Consider the following 19,058-nt stretch of genomic DNA (forward strand, 5'->3'; position numbering starts at 1 on the left):
GCCGGCCGAGGTGCTAAGTAGAGCCGCTCCTGGCAACTAGCAGGCACGCGGGAGGGGCCGGCCCCGGCCCGCAGTCCCGCCGGCGCGGAGGGAGTGAGCTCAGCGCGGGCCGGTGAGCTGAGCGAGTTCCAGGCCTCGCGCCCGCGCGGTTGCGCACTTTCTCCCGAGCCTTGTTGATCCTCGGCTACTTAGGCTGTGCCTTTCCAACTGCCCCTCGTAGGAATAAGAATCGTATCTATTGCACGTCGCATTTTTAAATGGTGAAAGTTAGTTTCAAAGCTCCTAATAAAGACTGTTTACCCGTCCTCACAATTTAAATCACCTGTTGAGAGTGTAATCGTTACGGACTCGGCGGGTGGATTTCCCCTACGAAGTGTACCCTGAACAAACCTGATTCCCCTTCCTTCACGTAAAGGTCCTGTTCCTGCAGCTCAGTCAGCGAGACTTACTGGTCGGTGTTGCGTTATACACATAAATGAACAAATACTTTGACTAGAGGCAGTACTGTGATTTTAACATTGAGATCTGTTATTTTACTTTGACTCTGATCATGATACTGCTGTATTTGGCTTAGGACTTCGGCGTTCTTTTCACAGAATAAGGTAAGATAAAAGGAGTTTCAGTTCTGCTCCCGTATTTACAGATGTGGGCAAGCTGCAAATACTTAACCAAATTTAGACAAACTAAAGGAAAAGTTGATTAACTGGTGCAAAGTCTGAATTACTATTGCAAAGATACATGGACGACTTTCTATGATTTTAATGGATAAATTAGAAAAAATAAATGATTCTGAAACTTTTGAAATGTTTATTGCACCGGATATTTTAATCAAAATTATTTTGAGCAACTCATTTGTTACATAAACTGGCACAAATGTCACCACTTTAAATCATGGGATTTAGCCGGGTGCCGGTGGCTCACGCCTGTAATCCTAGCTACTGAGGAGGCTGAGATCTGAGGATCGCGGTTCAAAGCCAGCGGGGCAGGAAAGTCTGTGAAACTCATAAACCACCAGGAAACCGGAAGTGGCGCTGTGGCTCAAGTGGTAAAGCGCTAGCCTTGAGCTGAAGAGCTGAGGGACAGCGCTCAGGCCCAAGAGTTCGAGGCCCATGACCAACAAAGAAAAAGAAAAATTATGTGATTTTAAAAAGTCAGGTTTTAGTTTCTCTGGAGCTTAGTTTAACTAGGTTGAATATGCACAATATAATCAATTTGACTCTAGCCAAAGAAACTGGATGAACAGTGAGAAGGATGCATTGCTACTTTAATTTTTTAAGACACTTTTTTCTTGTCAGCCTGGTGAGATGGTGTATTTGGAAGATTTTTGGGGGAGGTGTTGCTCGTGGGTCTTGAGCTCTGGGCCTGGGTGCTATCTACCCGAGCTCTTCAGCTCAAGGATAGTGCTTTACAGGACCACAGCACCACTTCCGGCTGTTTCTGTTTATATGGTGCTGAGGAGTCCAACCCAGGGCCTCATTCATGCAAGACAAGCACTCTACCACTGAGCCACCTTACCAGGTTTTAAGAGGAATTCTTTTCTACCAAATGCTGAAAAATAATCATACTTGGTAATGCTAGTTTTTACTTATTTTAGTAACACTTTTCTCTGTGAGGTGCTTGTTGCTACATTACTCATTAGTAACACCTAACAGTAAAAGTTCTTTTAATAGATGCACAGTAATCATTAAAGGACATAAGCCTTATAATATTCATATACTAAGCTCCTATTAACGACATTAGTATTAAGAGCCTCATTAGAACATAGACCACAACAGGTGACTATATGGAAACTTGGATACTGGCTTGTGCATGGTTTCTTTGGAGGACGTATTAAGAAAGTCAAGAAACTTAACTGTCAGGGGTCTATTTTTGTGATTCTAGCTACTCAGAAGGCTGAGAACTGAGGATCTGGGGTCAAAGCTAGCTGAGATATGAAAGTCTATGAAACTCTTAACTAATAAACATCAAGAAACTATAAGTGGAACTGTAGCCCAAGTGGTAGAACTGCTAGCCTTGAGCACAAAAGCTCTGGGCCAGTGCTTAAGTCCAGAATTCAAGCACCAGGAAAGCAGAATAAATAAATAAATCCCTGTTTATAGAGACTTAGGAATGGAAGTGGCGCTGTAGCTCAAGTGGCAGAGCGCTAACCTTGAGCTGAAGAGCTGAGGGACAGCGCTCAGGCCCAGAGTTCAAGCCCCACTACCTACAAAAAATAAAAATAGAGACTTAGGAATGATTTTTCAAAGAAATAAATGAGAATGTTAAATGGAGAATTATAGGCATGGTAACTTAAGTATTAACACATTTGCTTAGGAGTTTCCCTTTTTTATCTAAGTTACAAGAACATATTATCTGTAGGGCGCTGGTTACTCATGCCTGTAATCCTAACTACTCAAGAGGCTGAGATCTGAGGATCGTGGTTCAAAGCCAGCCTGGGCAGGAACATCCATGAGACTCTTATCTCCAATAAACCACTAGAAAACCGTAAGTGGCACTGTGGCTCAAGCGGTAGAGAGCTCACCTTGAGCTGAAGAGCGCAGGGACAGTGCCCAGGCCCAGAGTTCAAGCCCTATGACTGACAAAAAAAAAAAAAACAGAAACAAAAAAAACCACATTATCTTAATTATAACTTCCTCTAACACCTAGCAACCTTACAGATACCAAACCCTTTCATTACTGAGTTAAAAATGAACCCTTGTCAAACCAGTATTCTGCTGTAGATGTTTTCCAAATGGTAAGGGTGGCCCAAAAGAGGTAACTACAGACTGTAGACTTACAGCTGGTATTATAAGGGATTTTCTGAGCCACCAATGTTAAAATGAGACCTAGCTCTGGTCTTTAAAACGTTACTTTACAAAATACAAAGAAGAGAAAAAAATTAAGGAATTTTAGAAATGAGGAGTTCTGTGAGTTAATTATGCTGCATTTATTCATAGATTTATTAAATATCTATTCTGTGCTAACAGACAATTTTATTGCGTGGAAAATTTGCCATATGTTGGAAAAGACCGGTATATCAGTGCATATGCTTAAACTATTAGGGCTAGGTTTAGAAATCCTGGGCTGTTGATGTGTGTGTGTCTTGAATTCAGGGTGTCTTTGTCCTTGCAAAGCAAATGTTTTACCACTTGAGTTACCAACTCCTTTTTGTCTTGGTTATTTCCTTTTTTTTTCTTCTATTTCCTGGAGTTCATTTCACTATGCCTGTTATTTTAAAGGAAGGGTTGGCCTGTCATTGATAATCTTGATTGAACTTTGTTGTATTGCTTTGGGTTAACAGGTACAGTCATTGTGCTTCTCCAATAGCTGGGATTTCAGGCAGGAGCCATCACTCCGGGCATTGAGATACTCTTATGAATTTTTATACTCAGGTCATATTGAACTTGAGATTCTCTATCTCTGCCCCCCCAGAAGCTACAATTACAATCTTTAGCCACCGAGCCTGACTTGACAATGGATTTCTAAATAAATGAAATTTATTTTTAAAGTAATTATTGTAGGTGAGTTTAGGGTATGCAGAAATCCAGTTATTTAAAGGGCATTACAACAGCCCAATAGAGAGTGCTTCGGTTTTTTAGTAACTCAGCTTTAGGAGCACCTTACAATTTTACTACATCTCTTTTGGTTATTATTTATTATTACTTATTTTGCCAATCATGGGGCTTGAGCTCAGCCTGGGTCCCATCCCTGATCTCTTTGCTCAAGGATAGCTCTCTACTACTTGAGCCACAGCACCACTTCTGGCTTCTTCTGTGATTAATTGGAGATAAGAGTTTCACCTACTTTCCTGGCTGGCTTCGAACTGTGATCCTCAGATTTCAGCCTTCTGAGTAGCTAGGATTACAGGTATGAGCCACCTGCATGCACTTCTTTTGGTTATTAACACACCTAGAGGAATCCTTTCTTGCACATTCATCCATGTGTTTATAAATATTTTTGGTGGGTTTTGTCAAGCATTTCTAGGCAATGTCGTGGGACAGTTGTCACAATATCTTTTTCTTCCTGTATTATGAGAATTAGAGGTCCCATCTCACCCTCAAAAAAGCCATGTTATTTTCCTTTCATAAGAGATGAAAAATTTGGAACCAGTATAAAAGTGTTTGGAAGAAATGAAAATTACTCATATTATTACAACTAGAAAACTACTACTAGAAATGATCACTATGTGTTTCTGTATTAGGTATGTAAATTTATCTCATATATACACTTGTGCAGTATAGATACATACTGAATAACAATTCATAGTTTCACATGTTTGTCATTTTCACCTAATTTTTAATCTCACAGGATTCTCTAACAGGATAGAAGCTTAAAGTTTACTTTGTAAACATGATATGAGACTACTGTATTTTCTTGTATCATTAAAATTCACTAAAATAAATAAAGGGTATTACATAAGTTTCTGGTGAAATAAGTACTTCCCTAATTAAAGGAACAAAATTGTTAAAGCATCAAAATATATAGAGGAAGTAAGGACATACCTGACTTTAGTCCCTATTCTAAAAGTCATATAAAAAATATATTTTGCTTTTCAAATAGGGTCTCACTATGTAAGGTAGGCTAGCCTGGAATTTATTTTATAGCCAAGGTTAGCCTTGAATTCTTGATCCTCCTGCTTCTTTCCAAGTTTGGGATTACAGGCATGTACCATCAGGCCCAACAAATATTTTGAAGACTGCCCAAATGAAAATGTATAGCTGGAAATGTTAAATTAAAGGGCACTAGTTGCTTATGTCTGTCTGTAAGCCTAGCTGCTTAGGAGGCTGAGCAGAAAGAGTCCATCTCCAATTAACTTACAAAAAGCTAGGCTAGAGGCAAGGTTCAAGTGGTAGGCCATCTGATATGAGTGAAAAAAGTTGGAGAGGACTGAAGTTCAAGCCTAGGTATCAGTGCACACTCATATACACAAATACTTAAGTGCAGTGAATAGAAAGTTACACACTTTACTGTTGAATTAGAAATTGCAATCAGTTAAACAGCATATAAGAGACTTCCCAAATCCTTTTTTTTTTTTCCAAATAAGGTTGAGAGTTGAAGGTTTTCAAATTCATGTTATATAAGAAGTATTTGCAGGTTTTATGTACAGTCCCTGTTCTAGAAGGTAGGATTACAGTAGTGAACAAAATGTCCTAAAAGGTAACCCTTCCTGTTTTTTTCAATGGAAGGAATAAAAAATGTGTTGGTCAGGAATGTTAGGGGAAAAACATGGAAGAGGAAGGAGAATTCTATTATCTTGAATTGCTATAGGCTAGAAACAGGTGTGTTAGACTTTTGACTTTGCCCCTAATCAATGATTAAGTTTTTGGGGAAATGACTTTCAACCTCCCAATCTTCCGTTATATTAGCTGAAAATTATAACTACTTTTAACTCATTGGGTTTGCTACTGTCACTCAGCAGACATCTCATTTACAGCTTTACATATTTGTAGCCTTTTCCCCCTTGACACATGAGCAAACGGTTTTAAAGACCTGTTTCTAAGTCTTAGCACAGGCTGGATTCGAAGTCATGTGTGACTGGTGCCTGCCATCATTCGTACTACCTCTCACTGCTAGTCCTGGTGACTCATCAGCTCAGGCCAGGCCAGGCCGTTAGTGGCTAGGCCTAGCCTTCGAGGGTCGGGCGCAGAATGGGCCAGGCAAGGAGGGGGCGGGGCTTGGGGAATACCGATCCCAGCATTCCGCGGGCGCCTCCCTGCAGAAGTCGTGGTCACGTGGGCGGGGCGGCGACATTCTGCAGCGGCGGCCGTGGGGTGCAGCTTGCGTCGTGGAAAGGAGGCACACCCGAAGAGCTCTCCGGTTCCGACGGTTCCAGGGCCTGGAGCTCCGCTAGAACTTGTAAGTACGCAAAGTGAAGAAGATCCAAGGCCCTCGGTGGTTTTCGTGTCTGAACGGTGTTTTCTTCTTTCAGAAGGTCTTTCCGAACGGCCTCTCCCCGCCCCCACCTCCCCACGGCACAGACCGGACGAGGTAGGCTGGGGTCTGTTTCTGTTTGTTAGAAACGAAAGAGGAACGAATCTTAAAAACACTAAGCAGGTTAAGGTGAGAGTAAAGTTTCGGCTTGGGCTGTAAGATGAGAGGCAGAATTTCTTTAACTTTCGAAATTAATTACAATTACTCCCCTTGAGTCTGTGACTGGCAGGATCCAAGCTTTCTATCGTGTTAATCCGCAGAAAATAGTGGCTTGAGTTGTTTAGTATTAAAAGGGAAACGTTTGAAGTTTCATAAGACTTCTGTCTGTATTTTGCTTACGTATTTCTATACTCTAAATGGTATTGCAGACTCAGTGAAAAAAGTTCAGTCCTTTTCCTTTCTACAAAATCTGTAGTATTCTACTCTCAGTTGTGTTAGACTTTATACTGTTTTGCAAACCCGGAGGCGAGTTAACTTACTCAGATTAAATAAACCAGTTTTATTTACTTTACAAGCCCTTAGATTTTAAAATATTTTATTTTAGATCTCTATATAAACAATAATTTCTTTGCTATATTATTATTTAAAGAATTTACGTCTGTGGCAGCCACCCATATTTGTGGGGTTTAGTTTTAAGCACATGATTAGTTCATAAATGGCCAATGGAAGAATTATTTAATGGAAAAAAAAAACTTTTAGTTTAGGAACTAAAATGTTCCTGGAAGCCTTTAGATTATAGAACAGTTTGGAAAAACTAAAGTTTTTATGAAAACTTTTGAGTGAGAGCCTCTTAAGTAATGTTTTAGACTTTGCAGAATGCAGAGTCCACAAGTTGATAAGCAGTTTTGCTGCAGGGTTATCATGTGACCCTGGTTGACTCATTTAGGATCTATTTTATCTAGTGTCCTAATGTAGATATACTAGCCTTAGAACTAGTAACCAGAATTAGCTAATTGGAAATTATTAGGTATTTTAATAAAACATTTTTATTCTGTAAATAATAACTTTTAATCTAGTCATTTAAAACTATATTTTGTAAAAATTCATGTTTATTTGAAGTAGCACTTAAATTTCCCAAAGGAAATTTGCTGGTCACTTTGAGCCCACTGTGAAAGCAATTAAACTTTGAGTTCTACAGCCTCCAGTAAATTTAAAAGAGTGAAGAATTTTATTTTGCATCTGAGTATTTGTCTTATGAACCCCTTATTGTGTCCCATAATAGATACATCGGTGTAATGTTTATACTTCATTGTAATTTTACACAGAAAAATCAAACATTTAGGAATGAGTAAATCTTATCAGCCACTATAGTTACACAAGTAGACTTTGGAGTCATAGCTGCCCTTCACAGCTCTGAGCCCATTTTTCTCATTAGTAGAGATTGGTAGGGGTAGGGTCATTTGGAGTACTAAGTGGGATAATGTAAGAGTTTAGTTAGAAACTGCTGATTGATTGGACTATTTTTCTTTTTTACTAATTCAAGAGGAACTACATGATTTTGGTAATCAAACTTGGAAGTAAATTGTATTACCTCAAGAGATCAAACTGTTGTTTCTCTTTAGCCTTTATCTGTAATTGTATTTTTAAAAAGTCAATTTTAAAACATCGGTTTGTTAACTTTTGAAAGCTCTTTCAACTAAAGCTGTCTTGTTTTCCCTTAATTTTGATTTCCTGGTAAAAAGTGGCAGAAGTTCCCTTTAGGGCATTGCCCATTCTTCAAAATAAAACCTCTAGTTGCATTTTAATAGTTCAAATCGTAAGTTTTTGGGAACTTAAGTTTTGGGCTCTCTCAATGATCTCAGCCTCCATTTGGAGGTTAAGAAAACCAAAGGTGACCCACTACTGCCCAAAGAACAATCAATAACAAAAAACCCCAACAAAACCTAAAAAACCCCCAGACAGACAATTCGGGCCTAGACACTTTGCCTTTAGAAGAGAGTACTATGTTGAGTTCCATATTTATAGATTGACTGTGTGAATGTAAACAGAAATATTAAGCTTGGAAGATAACTTAGAACTTCTTTGTATAAAAATAACATAACAGTAGTGAAATAGAAAGTGGTTAAAAAATAATAATAGGGAAGTATTGAGTGCCTTAACAGTTTTAGCGCACACACACACACACACAAAACACACACAGGAGTTTGAATTCAGGGATAAACAGTTACTCTGTTACTGGAGCCACACCCTAGCTCTTTTTCTGCTGTAGTTATTTTTCTGGTGATGTTTCATATTTTTGCCTACAGCCATTCTCAGATAGAGATCGCCTACCCCTTCTTCCCTTCATCTTGGATTACAGGCACTTGCTACAACACTCAATTTATTTGTTAAAATGAGGTGTTACTACCCTAATTTTGCCAGTGCTTGCCTCAAACCAACATCCTCCCAATCTCTGCCTCTCAACAAGAGCATAAACTTGATTTTCTTGCCCATCTTACCCTATGGGTTTATTAGTTCGGACAATAAAAATAAGATTTATATACCAGTCCTTAGGACTAGATTTTCCTTTTTTTAATGAGAGATAAATTAAGCATTAATTTTATAATAAAGGAAAATTTAACTTCCTTAAAGAGGTATTCTTTAAACTATACTATGGTTGTCTGGCAAACTTGATAAAACAAATTCTGACAGGAGACCCTCAGAAATTCTGGTCTAGTGAGTCTGAGCGGATGGTATGCTCAAGAATTTGTAGTTCTAACAGGCTCCCAGGAGGTGATGCTCATGATTCCCAGCTAATTAGTAAGGAACTAAAATAGTGATACGCTTGGCACAGTGCATGTAATCCCAGCTACACAAGAGTCTGAGGCAAGAGATTTGTAAGTCTGAGCCTGGCTAGTCATACCTAACAAGACTGTTGTCTCCAAAAACATAAGAAATTAACAGTTCTAGTCGCAATTGTTGGCTTGACAGTGACATCCCAATACAGTGATCATTCCAGATCGTTGATTTTGAAGGACCAGGACTGTTTAGAGAAGTGCTTGAGCCCATCGCTGGAGCAGAGGAAATACAAAATGATCCTGGAGAATCTTAGGATGGTTGGAATTAAAGAAGTTGGAATCAAAAAAGTTTGGAAGCTTGTTGGAAGGACAGAAGCCAACTTCAAGACATTCCAAAGGACCAAGTTAAATCAATGCGAGCAACAAAATGATTTATGATAGTTGAGTTTTAACATTTAAGTAATCATGAGTCTGTACTGATAGAGCTGAGTAGATAAGTAGGGAAGGAATAAAGCATTTTTATAGGAGAACTCCAATTAATAAACATAGAAGGGAGAAGGAAACAGCAGATAATAATTAGGCAAGCAGTACTAGAGACATTTATTGAAAACAATATGCTGATGATGCTAGTGAGAGAATGTTTTAGGAAAATCAAGATAACTAGTTTCAAAGTATATTCTCCGTGCTAATTATTAACTACAAAGGAAAAATAGTTGACAGTAGAGATATCAGGTAAAGTGGTCAAAGTTTACATTGCAGAAGATAGGACATAAACCCCATGATATAATACAGTGGGAAGGATACATTCTTTCTTTCATGCTTATCTTTGCTCAAAATGTAGAACTGTTGGTAGCTTTCTAGTCATGAAATATTATGCAGACCCAAACTAAGGGATGTTTTCCAAACTGACCATTACTCTCAAGAGTCAAGGACAGAAAAGACAAGTTAAAACTGCAGAACTGTCACTTAACTGAAGACTAAGGAAAATAAACTAACTGCCATATAGGATCCTGAATTAGACCCAAGAACAGAAAAAGGACATTAGTGGAAATTTGAACATGGATTATTTCATTAGTTTTGTACAAGCTAATGACTTCTTTCATCAAAGCACCTACTAAAATATTAATTTCTTGATTTTAATATGTGCTTGGAAGAAAGAAGTTGGAATCAATTACATATAGTACAGATGAAGAATATAAGGGAATTCTGCAACAGTTTTACAAATTTTTTGTAAGTCCAAAATCAGTTAAAAGTAAAATTTTAATAAAAATGTTGACTGCAAATAGATAGTGATTTGGGAAGTTGAGCTAACATTAGGGTTCAGAGATTTGGGGAAGGTAGTGCTAATTTGTAATTACAGCACTTGTACTTCTAGCTGGGGCAGGAGGATTGTGAGCTCAGGGTCAGCCTGGGTTACATAGTGAGACCATGCCCCAAAATAAAAAAGGGAGGAGGGAGTTTGTTGTGCCACCACCAAGTATTAGAAATTGTAACAAACTCATATATATATTATATATATATATTTTTTTTTTTTTGGGTCCAGTTGTGGGGCCTGAACTCTGGGCCTGGGTGCTGTCCCTCAGCTCTTCAGCTCAAGGCTAGCACTCTACCATTTGAGCCACAGCGCCACTTCCAGCTTTTTCTGCTTATGTGTTGCTGAGGAATCACACCCACGGCCTCATGTATGCAAAGCAAGCACTCTACCACTGAGCCACTTTCCCAGCCCTTTTTTATTTTTTGTATGATGCTACTCTAAACCAAAGTCGAAGGATCTCAGAGAAGGGAGGGAGAAAAGTAAGAAAATTTCTCAGTACTAAGAAAACATTTATATTGTCTAAACTGTTATAAGCATTTAGTTTCTGTGTGAAAAACTGTTCTTTAAGAAAGTAATTGGAGTGTTTTTGTTCATAAATTTTCCCTTTTCAAATTCCCTTTCAGAAAGCTGAAACAAGTCAAGAGTTAGTGAAAATACTGGGAAACAAGTGGGGAAATTCATGAAAATAATAACAAAGCTTACAAGACTACAAATATAGGGTTTTTTGGATGTGTGAGTGTGAATGTGTGTGTGTGTATGTTTATATATGTGTATGTGTACGTATGTGTAAACACCTGTTTCTGGAGTGAGAATTTTGTGCAGCTGTTTTCTAGTGTAGGCTCATATTTTTGGATTGGCTTATCTGTTCTGCCAAAGAAGGCAGTTTGTGTGCTAAATATTACTGGAGATTGCCATCTGTATGCCTTCTTTTAGTGATCTGAAGGCTTTGCCAAATTAAAAACAGCTCCTCACACACACAAAAATTGAAGACTTTTCTCAAGAACGTTAGTTTTATATTATTTTTTCATTAAAGAATTGTTTTTGATTATGTAAATTTTAAAAAGTGACTGCTGTTTTACTATTTTCTAATCTTATCTAAATTCAGAACATTAGGAAATTCAAAGTTCTTATGATTTTACTTTGTATATGAAATTTATCAGAGAAACTTGTTTAATTTTTTGTGATATACAAGGACTTAAACTGAGGCCTTGTCCTATGGTTTGGCTTTCTTGCTCACAACTGGTGTTCTACTACTTGAGCCAGGCTTCCAGTCTTTTATTTTGCTAGTTAAGTGAGGATGGCATCTCAACAGATTTTTCTGCCTTAGCTGGCTTCAAACCTCCATCCTTAAGGCTCAGCCTCTTGAGTAGAATTATAGGCATGAGCCACTGACACCTGGTTTAGACAAATTTATTTTATAAAAAATAGACACAGTTATTAGAGTATAATACTTTATGGAAGAAAACATTTAACATGGGAATTCAAAGGGACCAATGGATCATTTTTTTGCGGGAGGGCGGGGGCGGGCAGTATTGGGGTTTGAACTCAAGGCTTTATGTTTTTGAAGTAGGTACTCTACCACTTGAACTATGCCTCCAGCCCACTATTTTAAATCTGTTTTTCTTTTGATTTTCTATATCATATGAGGAGTTTGATTAAGGTTGAACTCTACACAGAATATTACCTGGAAAAGTCACTCCTGTAATCCTTAGGTTGAAACAATTGTTACCTTACCATCAGAAACAATAAGGGAATTTTTGTTTATCCTTTGATAAAGGCACATTTGAGTTTGCTTTTATTAAGAGAATAGCTAAGAATGAAATAGAATTCAGAATATTTAGAGAAAGTAGTGCTGGGCATGATGGCTCATGCCTGTAATCCTAGCTACTTAGGAGGCTGAAACTGAGGATCGAGGTTCTAAGCCAGCCCGGGCAGGAAAGGTCATGAGACTTATCTCAAATTAATCACTCAGAAAACTGGAAGTGGTGGTGTGGCTAAAGTGGTAGAGCACTAGCCTTGAGCTGAATAGCTCAGGGACAGTTCCCAGGCCCAGAGTTCAAGCCCCATGATAAAAAAAAAAAAAAGAAAGAAAGAAAAGAGAAAGTAGTTATTTAATATGTATAAGCTGTCATGGTTAGTTGATACAGATTTACTTATTTGCTTATTTATTTATTGTTTTGTCAGTCATGGGGCCTGATCTCTGGGCCTGGTCACTGTCCCTCAGCTCTTCAGCTCAAGGCTAGCACTGTGCCACTTGAGCCACAGTGCCTCTTCTGGCTTTTTCTGTTTATATGGCGCTGAGGAATCAAACACAGGGCCTCATGCATGCAAGGCAAGCACTCTACCACTGAGCCAACTTCCCAACCCTAAAATTTTTTTCATTGTTATTATGAAGGTAATGTACAGAAGGTTTACAGTTATATGTCAGGTTAAAAAGAGTACATTTCATTTTGGGGGAATGTTACCCCTTCCTTTGTTTAATTGATGTAAATTTCAATGAATGAAATTGAACTATGTTTTCTTTTCTTTTTTTTAGACAGTCTTGCTAGGTAGCAAAAGCTGACTTCAGACTTCTAATCCTCTTCCTCCTGGGTCCTCAGATGAAAGGCATGTGCTATCACATCCAGCTAGAAGTACATTTTATTTTAGTGTTGAGTTACTCTTTTTCTTCTCATAAGGTTTGTAATGTCCTAATAAGGTTCAGGAAGAATCTTACATTAGTTCTCACAAGCAAAAAAAAACCTATCAGCATTTTCTTTTGTGTCATATTTGCTATATGTAAATTCTTTAAGGTTTGTATTTTGTGTTTGGTAGGACAGTTTTAAGATACAGGCATTCTAGTCTTTTCTGTGATCTTCCTGTGACCCTACCTCCCACCCCCTTTTTTTTTGTGCCAGTAGTAGGGCTTGAACTCAAGACCTTAGGCTCTGGTATGCTTTTGCTTGTCTTTTTCATTCCAAGGTGGTGCTGCGCCACTTAAGCTGCACCTCTATTTCCAGCTTTTTGGTAGTTAATTAGTGATAAGAGTCCCATGTAGTTTCCTGCCTGGGCTGGCTTCAAACCTCTGTCAGACTCCGGAGTAGCTAGGATTGGAGGGGTGAGCCACCAGCACCCAACCTAAATTGTCTTTTTAACATCTTACAGCATATTGATTCTTAGAGAATATATCAGTTCTATATGCTTTTGAAACTTTACTTAGATGGAAAATTTGTATCAGAAGGTGTGTATAGTGGAGTTTCTTAGAGACAACGCACATCTTTACTAGATACTGGTAAATAATTTCTAGAAGTGGTTGTACTAATATACACTCCTATCATTAGAGTATAAGGAATCAGGTTGTTCTTTATTCTTTCCGTTTGTTTAAGAAATTGGTACTTGTAGCAGTAAAAATGATAAGAAGCCCTGTCACCAAGCAATTTATATTTTAGTGGCAAAAAATAGCTAAAATATATGACATAGCAGAGTGGTACATATTTTATGGGGAGAAATAAAACAAATGACTGATATTATTTCCCTGCTAATTAGTTCACTCTAATCCTCAGGTAGAGGATTAAGCGTCTAGGGGATGAAGTAAAACCAGGAAGGCTTGGGCATTTATGATTGACATGAACAGAGATGCAAATATGAGGTTGGTCTTGATGTTTTCAAGCACATAGTAATGAATCTGAATGTTGGGAGATGAGATCTTGCTAAGAGGGGTTCTGGGACCCCTCTCTCTTCACTCCTATTTAACAAATAATAAGGTTAAAGAATAAGCTCAGAGTCTGATATCAAATGGTGTTTTAAGCGTTTGGGATTTAAGAGAGCCCTCTTAACTGTTGGCTATAGTGGTTTCAAGGATATCTTGTCTAAACATGGAACAGTTGATTAAGCAGTATTTGGATACTTGGGTTCAGCAACACTTTAATGCTTGTCTGACTCTTGAAATTGGGAGGGGAATGGAGATTGGGAAAAGAGTAGAACTATTTTGAGCCCATGAATTTTAGGGTTCTACTTGACCTCCTGTATGGGGAGATGTGGAATACTAAGAGAGGCGTGGCTTTGCCCGAGTATGTGGATCTCCCATTGTCAAAATTTGTTGTTGTTTGGCCAATCTGGTAGAAAAAGTATCTTGCTCTGTTTAATTCCATTTCCTTGATTTTACTCTAAAAATCCAAAATTACCCTATTTATATCTCAGACTTGGTCACTTACTTTTATCATTTATATTTAATGAGCTTCATGATTATTGGAGTTTTATTTGCTACTATCTGCACCATAATTAGATACCTAAGATTTAATGTAGCAATTGAATTTTTATTATGGTGGCTTATGTGAGCAGATCCTCAGTGAAATCTCCTATATTGTCACCATTACCCTCTTTATCTGTTGCTCACTCAGCCTGTGGAGTTTGATTCGGTAGCCCTCACCTTTACTTAAAGCCTCCAAAACATACTGACCCTCATTCACTTCCTTCAATGCTCCCATCATAGGGCTCCATTTCATAGCACCATTAGAACCTCTTCAGTTCCTTTATCAATTTGCTATTTTAAAGTCTGAGGATCACAGCAGTTTTAGAATATACTTTGACTGATTACAACCAAGGAAATAGCTCTCTTTTCTTTTCGGGCCAGCAGTTCCTTTGTACAGTTTTACCACCTATACTGTGCTCAGTGTCTTCCTTATTATTCTTACCTGATGAAGCGTGAGAATTTACAAAAAAAAAAAAAAAATCAAAAACACTGGAGAAAGCTAAGGTACATAATGTAATTTAATAATCCGTGGCACTTCCTAGGTGGCCATCGAGTTGTTCCATATCTCCTACTTTCCCATCTTGTTTACATGTTACCTTCAGCATTAGGAGGGAGCGCAAAGATGATAGCATCTGCAAGTTCCAACTGATAGCATGCATTTCTCATGAATAACTCAGGTCTTGTTCAAGACTATGCCTTACTTGCCTTTTTAAACTGAACTGACAGGTACATCAACTAGTGAAGATAGATGAGGGTTGTGAGACCTATCCCATTAATGGTAACTTTCAAAAGGGTTTTTAACCAACTTCCTATAGTTAGCTAACTTAACTATTATCTAGTAATTTTGTAAGCCTGTGATAGAATTAATATTACTAAGGAAATACCATATATACCACTCATTCTACAGTAGAGATTTCAAAGTTTTACCAGAATAAATATACTTACGCAGGCCTTATTATTCCCAAAGTACAAAAGCAGTAGGAAAAAAAAATGTAGTCCTAAAAAAAAAAATCCTAGTATAAATCCTGAATGATCTGAAGCCTTGCTAGTGCCTATATGAACATAAAAATAACCTAACAGATCCATTGGTTTGAACTATATTAAACTGTCATGGGAAAATCATGAAGTAATTCTCATCCACTTTTACTCACATAATTTCCAAATGCATGTTTCTAATACTGTGAGCAACTGCAAAGCCCATATGAGTCGTCTGAAGTTTTATCATTTGCAGGTGTGTGACGCATTCTCAGACCCTCCAGACAACTCAACATCAGCCACTTCTTTGTGACTGGATCCAGATTCTCCCAAGACAGATTTCATTGGATCCACATTCAAGAAGACTACGGCTTTTCCACAACCTCACTACATCACTATAAAGTGCCAAGGCCTTAAGACTTGGGTACGTGTATTACAACGGCAAGAGTGCCAGCACCAACAAAAGATTATTGGACTGCTCCTCTGTTTCACCAAGCATACTAATCTTACAACACAAAGTATGCCAAGTGCCTCTATGTGACATCACCACCAGCTGATCACGCACAAGAGAAAAATAATTAGACTAGAGTGTTATCTTTTCTTGAGAAGCTGGGATTGAAGGAGCTGTTTTGAGATCTGTGCTGCTAGTAAGTGACTGGATTGGTCCCTGAGTTCAGAGACTGAGTTGCAAGTGAATGAAAAATAGACAACGAAATCTTGAAGAATTGCACTGAAGTGCAAGCCAGATTTAACCCTCTTCAAGTAATACTGTTTGAACTGAGAAATTGCTAAGCCAAACCTGTTACAGGACTGATTATTTGGGTATCTCTGTCATTGTTACCTCTTGCTGTTACATTGTTCCTTGTTCTCTCTTTCTAAGTCCAGATGTTCTCTGATAATTCACATTGCCCTGACTGTGGGCAACAGTGGTTCCCTAGTTTAGAACTAGGCCATTGGTTATACCAAACTGAACTTGTTGAAAATGAATGTTACCAGGTCTTCTTAGACCGTATTAATAGGGCTGATTATTGCCCTGAATGCTATCCTGATAATCCTGCCAATAGAAGCCTTGTTCTTCCTTGGTCTTTCCCACTTGAATGGGCTCCCCAAAATCTCACCAGGTGGACCTTTGAAAAAGCTTGTCATCCATTTCTTCTGGGTCCTCCACTGGTTAGAAAAAGGATCCATGATTCCAGAGTAGCTGGTTTTAACCCGGCTTTACAGTTAATCTTGACCAGAACAGATAAAACCTTAAATAAGAAACTTGGCCAAAACAAGTAACTTCTTAACAGTCAGAATCATGGAGACTGTAAAGGATTTGTGTTAGTAGCTCAGAGAATATGAAATAAGAATTCATTTATATTTTATCTTTCTCTTGCTCTTTTTTTTCTCTCTCTCTCTCTCTCTCTCGTGTGTGTGTGTGTGTGTGTGTGTGTGTGTGTGTGTGTGTGTGTGTGTGTGTGTGTGTGTGTGTGTGTGTGTGTGTGTGTGTTGCTGGTTGGGGATTGAACCTGGGACCTTGTACATGCTCTGCAAGTGCTCTACCGCTGAGCTATACTCCCAGCCCTCTTTTCTGAATCTGACCCAGACTGTCCCTACTATTTGGGGAATTGCTTAAATAGCTGGGTCTGCTTCTGTGGTTGTGCATTTTCTTTTTTTAATTCAGTATGAGTTTAGTATTCCAGCCAGACTAACCCATAATCCTATAATCTGTTTTGGAACTAATATGCCTTTCCTGAAATTCCATAGCCTATACTGACAATGTAGCCTGGATAGGAGGCCCCATGTTGTTATAAATTCCCTTGCTTATCCATTAGTGATAATGAGCTATATGTGTTTATATGTATGTATATCTATAGAATTTATTCATATATAGCCATATATAACCATTGGCTCTGTTTGATTCCATTATCAGTCACCATCAGAGAATATTGATGTTGATAGCTGGTCACTCAGAAAAATCACATTTTATTAAGTAGTACTTAGATTACACAAAAATTTGTGAAAATGCTGCCTGTTTACACTTACTTGGCTCTGTATAACCAAAGACTGTCCTGTCTTTGTGGTGATTGAATTTAAAATGTCATCCTCTGGAGATGGAAATACCATTGTATCTATATGAAATTTATGACAAAAGGAATTATTAAGCTTGACTCCATATAATTTATGAACAATCTGTTGATGGTGTTTTTGCAGGATACTTCTGGACATTAGCCACATTTTGGCCTTCTCATAAAAGTTGTGGAACCAGAGGTGCAGTTTAGTAACTTAGAAAAAGCTTTGAAGACATCTCAGAGGACACTGAACAATTTATAAATTCTGCTTAAGACTCTAGATAATCCAGTGCTTATGTAACAGCAATGTTATCAAGGACCAGGTTCTTTCTATCTGTCCCTCTTGGGATTCTTATAATGTTTGCTTTTTGTCCTCATGGTTGTTTCTTTAGTACAATATGTTTGTTGGGGCAGATACTTCAATGTCAACATAAGGCTGGAAGTGGTCACAGAAAGTTTTCTCCTTTCAAGCCTGTCTTTTATTTGGGATTAAAACCTTCCCCATAAATCTCTAGCAGATTTGTTTTTACATTTTATTAGAAGGTACTGGTTCACAAAAAAGCCTGGGAAAACCCTTCAAAGGAGACTTGTTGGCCTTATCTGGGGTAAGGCACTTTGCCTCTACTGATAAGATCAGAATTCTTTCAGGAAAGAAGAAATGGAGAGGAGGTTGAATGGCTGTTAATAATGCAACATCATACTTGCCATGTGTTGTGAAACCTAAGAATTTGTTAATGTGTATCAAGAATGTACCCCAGAGATCCATCCCTGTATCTGCCTTATGTCTATCATGATGGAGTTTCTCTCCTGTTATACTGAATAAACTGTGTGGACTGTTAAATTGAGTAAAGACCCAGTTAGTCATTAACCTATGATGAAGAATTTCTTCACTAAATGAATATTTTCTAAGTATAAGTGTTGTAAAAAATGAAGATTTACTTTAGTGCTTTAGAGGATGGTTTGGGAATTAACTTCATTGCCCTTAAAAATTTCAAGTTATTGGAGAATGCTGTGCTCCAAGGATACATGTACTTAAAAACACTGAAATTTTAAATACTAGGAAAATAGAGAAAACGTCTTAATGTTTTTATTGTCAATCATGGGGCCTGAACTCTGGGCCTGGGCACTGTCCCTCAGCTCTTCAGCTCAAGGTTAGTGCTCTACCACTTGAGCCACAATGCCACTTCCAGCTTTTTCTGCTTAGGTGGTGCTGAGGAATCAAACCGAGGGCCTTATGCATGCAAGGAAAGCACTCTACCACTGAGCTACTTTCCCAGCTTTTAGCTGTTTTTTGTTTTTTAAATTGTACCAGGGATTGTATTTAGGACCTCACACTTGTGTTCTATTGCCTGAATCATGTCCCAAATCTTGGAGTTTTTCAAATAGGGTTTTATGCTAACTTTTGCTGGGCTGGCTTTGAGCCTTGATCCTCCTACCTCTGCCTCCAGAGTAGTTTGGATTAACAGGATGTACCATCATACCTGGCAAAGAGCTTGATTATTTTTACCAACTTCTTTAAATGGTAAGCTCAGAGTAAAAGGATTTATACCATTGATTTTTCAAGTAAATACCTAAACAATACATAGGAGAGTGTTTTTAAATTGGCCATTTCTTTGTCTATAGAAATTTTGATTCCTTAAGGTTGCTTCAGATCCTAGAAACCTACATATTGTAGTTAGCACTTGAGATTTTTATGCAGGTGTTTTATGAATCATACTTTGAAAAACACTGCAGCAACACATTCATAGTGTTTATTACTTAATTGACTTTAAAGGACAAAAGCTGAGGGAATGTTCATAATTCTGCAAGGTGTAGTAATGAACAACCCTAATCCAAAATTTTGAAATGTTCCCAAC

General features: G+C 38.1%; 2 protein-coding genes across 3 annotated transcripts in view; both read left to right on the top strand.

Moving 5' to 3' along the window:
* Window positions 1–5,816: 5,816 nt before the first annotated feature.
* LOC122103679 (torsin-1A-interacting protein 2-like) overlaps window positions 5,817–19,058 on the top strand; it is a 31,051-nt gene continuing 17,809 nt past the window's right edge. Inside the window, exons 1-2 of one of the 2 annotated variants that reach the window (XM_042674252.1) lie at window positions 5,817–5,835; window positions 5,909–5,967. The gene's annotated coding sequence lies outside the window, so the exon portion shown is untranslated. Of the gene's footprint in view, window positions 5,836–5,908; window positions 5,968–15,490; window positions 15,573–19,058 lie in introns of those variants that run through there. The other variant, XM_042674251.1, reaches the window with a different exon arrangement.
* Window positions 15,567–16,575, top strand: LOC122103680 (torsin-1A-interacting protein 2). Its single transcript, XM_042674253.1, has one exon. It carries the CDS (start codon window positions 16,034–16,036, stop codon window positions 16,427–16,429), a length of 396 nt encoding a protein of 131 aa, XP_042530187.1. The 5' UTR covers window positions 15,567–16,033; the 3' UTR covers window positions 16,430–16,575.

Source organism: Dipodomys spectabilis, unplaced genomic scaffold (genome assembly GCF_019054845.1).
Source record: "Dipodomys spectabilis isolate Male_0828 unplaced genomic scaffold, ASM1905484v1 ptg000019l, whole genome shotgun sequence".
In the NCBI taxonomy this organism is placed as follows: Eukaryota; Metazoa; Chordata; class Mammalia; order Rodentia; family Heteromyidae; genus Dipodomys; species Dipodomys spectabilis.

What these genes read in the sequence shown, in the direction of transcription:
- LOC122103680 (XM_042674253.1), top strand. Translation starts at nt 16,034, where the DNA reads ATGTTCTCTGATAATTCACATTGCCCTGACTGTGGGCAACAGTGGTTC.